A 4928-nucleotide genomic window follows, 5' to 3' on the forward strand; every position below is an offset into this window, starting at 1 on the left:
GTGCAGGAGCTTGAGGGAGGTCCGACCAACACCCCCTCAAACAAAAACTATTGGGATAATTTTTTGGAAGTAAGAATTTTGAAAGATGCCGCTAGGAATCGAACTTGGGTCTTTACACACACAACCACTAGGTTATGATCCCGTGGACTGTGCGTGCACAAACACACGCACACCACACACCTTGGTCCTTAATCATGATCCTATTGGTGTACTCGGAGTATTTTGGCTTTGTAAACACGTCAAAAAGACATGTTTTGTTTGGGTTTTGCTGTGAGAGAGGGGTTTTAAAGGTTTCGATAGTGGGTATTAAACGGACAGGATTTGCCGTTGATATTTTACATTTCTATAAGGTAAGGATATTTGTTAGGGCTTTCGTTTGGGGGAAAGGGTTCTAGGAGAGGCTCTTCTCTCTTCTTCTTCTTCTCTCTCTTTCTCTGAGTTGCCAGCGCTTGTGAATAGTTGCGGAGCGCTGCAGAGTCGAAAGAGAAAGTCAAGACAGAGACAGAGGGCGGGGAGGAGAGAAGAGAAGAAGGAGAAGAGAGAGAGAGAGAGGGATTCGAGGGAGGTTGGTCTGTCTGTGGAGGGCAGGATGACGGATAAAGGCAAGCGGTCTAAGGTCGACGAGGAAGACAACTCGGATTACGACAAGGAGCTCGTGGACTCCATACAGAAGCTGCAGGAGGTCCAAGATGAGCTCGAAAAGGTACGCCCTTTGCAAACGCAGCTCTCAGTTTATTGTGGGCGACGAGTAAGATTACTGTCATGCATTCAAATTAGTGTATACAGGATAGATGGACTCAGGGAAAACAGTTTTATCGATTTTTCAGAAACAAGAGCTCCTGTATGTGGGTTTGGCTGAGAAATTGTTTTTCAGATTGTTACTTTCATGCCTGCCACTCGTTGCTTATGCCACACTTACATACAATGCTTATTTTTCTTCTGCTTCCTGACATTTTTTCTGGTTCTAGAAATTCTGTCACTAGTTTATATTTATTCATGTTTTGCAGGTATAACCGAAAGTGCCAATATCGTTAGTGTGCACTATTCACATACACACACAAAAAATTCCACACATATTGATCCATTAATCGTAAACTCAATTGTCTGTACCAATGTCATCGGAGGCTGGCTTGGTCCATATAAAACATGACCCCTCTGTTAATTTTTTTCAGAACAGAGGTTAATTTCTGGCCTGGTTTGTTGGAAATTGGAACCTTTCTGTGCCCCTCAATTGAGGGCCCCTTTAGTCTACTTTTCCTTACCTCCAGAGGTTGCTTGTGGAGGAAAGCCACCAGATTGCCTATCCCCAGTCTGGTTGCTTGCAGCCTAGGGCTCTTTGGCCAGTGTGAACATTAACTTTCCCTGGGGTCTCACTGGGAGTGGGTATGTATCCTATACCAGCTGTACCTCATGTTTTATTTCGTTAAACCTCCTGGTAATGTTCCCCTAAACCTTCTAAGCTAGTCAGTCAAGGTCTCGTAAATTACTTGCTAAGTCTCTTGTATGTCCTGCTCTTATGTGATCTTTAAGTCATCTGATTATAGACTCGTCAGTTCTCTGGTTTAATCCATCAGTTTGTGATTCATTTTTTGTCTAGGAGCAATCTAAGCACTGCATTCTGATCTGTTTGGAATTGACTCTCACAGTAGCTGTTTTGTTATGTCATAAATTTAACAAGGCCTCTTTTTGCAATGGAGGAAGATTTACTGGTTATATTTGACGGGCGTATCGAATTCTTAGGTTTTAGTTCAGTGTATGGATCGGCTATCCTGATTCAAGAGAAAGCAGGTTGGTAGGTGGCAAGGGTAGCAAATCCCTGTTATGTTATATGAGGGACAAGTGGGCAACCTTGGAAATCTGCTATTGACATCACCATCGCTTTCTTTGTGAAAAAGTAGTTACACTAGTTATTCTTCTTCTATGTCTTTGTCTGTCAGTTTGTCCTTTTAAGTCGTTCCTTCTTTTTAACACCGTGTGTTGCTGGCAAGAGTCAATTTGGACTTGGCACTGTAATTAAGAATAGCAAGTGGTTAAAAAATTATTCAACTGCAGGTGAATGAAGAAGCCAGTGACAAAGTGCTTGAGGTAGAACAGAAGTACAATGAAGTGAGGAGGCCTATCTATAGCAAAAGGAATGAGATTATCCAGGCGATTCCAGACTTCTGGCTCACAGCCGTATGTTACAGCCACTTGTATGACTTTAAGGTTGATTTGAATGCTTATTTTACTAAGAGCATGACTGCATGCAGTTTCTAAGCCACCCTGCCTTATGTGAGCTCCTTAATGAGGAGGATCAAAAGGTTAGTACTTGCTTCAGGGGTCATTCTTGATGCTTCTTTTGGTATTCATTTCGCGTGTTTACTATTTTAATTTTCTGATTAGGTTTTCAAATTTCTTCAATCTTTGGATGTGGAGGATTTCAAGGATGTGAAATCTGGTTACAGTATCATATTTGTAAGTAAACAGTGTTAATGCATGGCTTGGTATGAGTAAGAATTAATGGGCATTAAGATGTGGTGTTTTGATCAGACTTTCAGGCCCAATCCGTACTTTGAAGACAGTCAGTTAGTGAAGATCTACCGCTTCTCTGATGATGGTACGACCTCCATATCTGGGACTCAGCCTCGTTGGAAGGATGGCATGGTAAGGGCATGGATGTTGCTTATCAGCAAGTTTTATTCTTGGTGTTTCGTTGTACTTATCTTTTTGATAAGAAGTACAATAGTGTGCATCAAGGATTGGTAAATGCAGGACTTTACGAATGGAGTCATGGAGAAGCCAGGGAACAAAAGGCCCCCTCCAGATGAGAGGTTTGCCCATAGACATAATTCTTTTGTTTATGTCTACTAGTGCCTTGGAGCATTGTTTGGAGAGGCTAAATACTCGTAATCATGAGGGAGCTAGCCTCTTTGCATATGTCAAGGACGACTCGTTCAATTTTGAAAGCTTCGTCTCTGTGTTACATGCATGTGAAGTTTCAGTGAACCTAATGAAGTAGGGAAAGTAAACGGCAAAGAGGATTTACTTAGTGAACCTGGACCGTGTACAGTCTTAAAATGAGGTGACTTATTTACTTTCACATGCATGTGAAGTTTCTCGTTTTTGGATGTTCTAGAAATCTTAGTGAAATAGTGAAAATAAGATGATTTGGAATAGTGAATCTGAACCCTGTTCAGCCTTACGGTAGATGATTTATATTTTCTGCACAGGCTGTTTTATTCAATCAACTCAACCTTTTTCTACTTTATGCCTCACTTGGTTTTGTCAGCAATTGGTTTGGCATTGTTGGCGCATGCTGTTTCCCCTTAGGAAATGCTTCGTGCAACCTAGTATTAGGCTGTCCTTTTTCTATTGAAGAGGTGCTCTTAGTGTTCTCTCATGCTACTTTAGAAGCTGTTGAAGGCCATGGGTGACCACCATGAGTCTATAGCTGCACTGCCCTTCATAGATGAATTTGTGCTCTTCGTGGATTCATCTAGGTATATAATTTTCTCGTTGTGTGCAGTTTCTTCAAGTGGTTTACCGAGACAGATGCGAAAGATTCTTCTGTTGGGGTAAACGACGAGGTATACGGTGTGAGGGTTTATTTGTTTGTGCTTTAAAGCTTTCACAAATTGCATGATCGGAAGTGTCTTTTTTGTCTCTTCCCAGATACTGCACAGCTGCATTATCTACTGACATTTTGTACTTAGCTTGTTTAATATCTCCTCTTTTTGAAGAATTAGCTATCAATTAGTTCTGTGACACTCATAATTTGGCGGATTTGTTCTCTGTGGCTTGCTTCTAATGATCAGTTTGTCCAGGTAGCTGATATCATCAAGGAGGATTTATGGCCAAATCCCTTGAAATACTTCAATAATGTAAGTTCAGTTTTTCCTATTTTGGGCTCCATCTTTTTGAAGAAACTTTACAAATCCTCACACTTCTTGTGTATCTAGGAGGGTGATGATGATGATGATGAGTTCGAAGATGAAGATGGTGAAGATGATGATGATGAGGATGATGAGCAGGTAAATTGCTTTGATTGTCTGCTTCTCATGCTTTGAAAATATGTCATGTAAATGCTTGTCATTGAGAACTTTGTACCTTAAATATACATTGTAGCACATCTAGAGTTTGAGAGCTCTCCATGCTTCCAGGGTAATGGTGCTGAAGAGGATGGCGAAGAAGAGCCTGATGACGACGAGGATGAGGATGAGTAGATTTAGCCCTCTTCTGTGAGTAACATGCTTCTTGTATCTGGGGCCATGAAATTGCTCATCGTCTCCTGATACCACTGACTTAACTCAGTTGAACTTGAGGGATGGCTTCAAAATTTTGACACTTCACATGAATCCTAAAGGTTTGTTTTGGAAAGTTTTGGGAGGTCCTCTGACTAGGCTGTATATCAAGGCACCTGAAGTCAGTTCTTGCTTCCTGTATTTTAGACTTCTCAGGGGCAGCTTTTCCTGTTTTTTTTCTTAAAACCTTATTACATTCAAAGCCAAGTCTTAGGCCAGTGAGTCTAGTGTGTTATCTATGGCCATTCTCTTTAGCTGAGCTGTTCTGTGCCCTTGATCCTAATAGACATCTTTGGAAGGTCAATTCTTCTTTGTTTTCTGACAGTATATGCATGGCTTATCAAAATAGCAGCAATGTACTACTGGTGAGAAGTCTTACCATTTTCTAATTATGTCAGAACTTTTTAATCCAATAGTCTCCTGACTTATTGCTGTTAGAATGTTTGGCTACTGCTTTTTGAGAATCAATTGATTTCTAGCGTAACGATGGGGCTTGTGCTAACAGCAGTTGGTGATATGATCTACAAATTGGCAGTTGTCGAGAGGTCTGGCTTTGCTACCATGAATGCAGAAAATGTGTCTATGCGTAGCTTAGGCAATTCTTTAGCTTTATTGGAATTTCGAGGAGAATAAAGTAGATTGATAATA

General features: G+C 40.9%; 1 protein-coding gene across 1 annotated transcript; it reads left to right on the forward strand.

Moving 5' to 3' along the window:
• Window positions 1–374: 374 nt before the first annotated feature.
• LOC147440973 (NAP1-related protein 2-like) lies at window positions 375–4693 on the forward strand. The gene is made up of 10 exons (XM_086482756.1): window positions 375–703; window positions 2053–2175; window positions 2250–2300; window positions 2383–2454; window positions 2530–2643; window positions 2752–2810; window positions 3506–3566; window positions 3804–3860; window positions 3939–4010; window positions 4140–4693. Exons 1-10 carry the CDS (start codon window positions 590–592, stop codon window positions 4200–4202), a joined length of 786 nt encoding a protein of 261 aa, XP_086338882.1. The 5' UTR covers window positions 375–589; the 3' UTR covers window positions 4203–4693.
• Window positions 4694–4928: the final 235 nt, after the last annotated feature.

This window comes from Adiantum capillus-veneris, chromosome 15 (genome assembly GCF_014529385.1).
Source record: "Adiantum capillus-veneris isolate H3 chromosome 15, ASM1452938v2, whole genome shotgun sequence".
Classification (NCBI taxonomy): Eukaryota; Viridiplantae; Streptophyta; class Polypodiopsida; order Polypodiales; family Pteridaceae; genus Adiantum; species Adiantum capillus-veneris.

Coding starts and splice junctions, on each gene's coding strand:
- LOC147440973 (XM_086482756.1), top strand. CDS start 590: ATGACGGATAAAGGCAAGCGGTCTAAGGTCGACGAGGAAGACAACTCG. Junction 704..2,052: donor TCCAAGATGAGCTCGAAAAG/GTACGCCCTTTG, acceptor ATTCAACTGCAG/GTGAATGAAGAAGCCAGTGA. Junction 2,811..3,505: donor AGGCCCCCTCCAGATGAGAG/GTTTGCCCATAG, acceptor CGTTGTGTGCAG/TTTCTTCAAGTGGTTTACCG.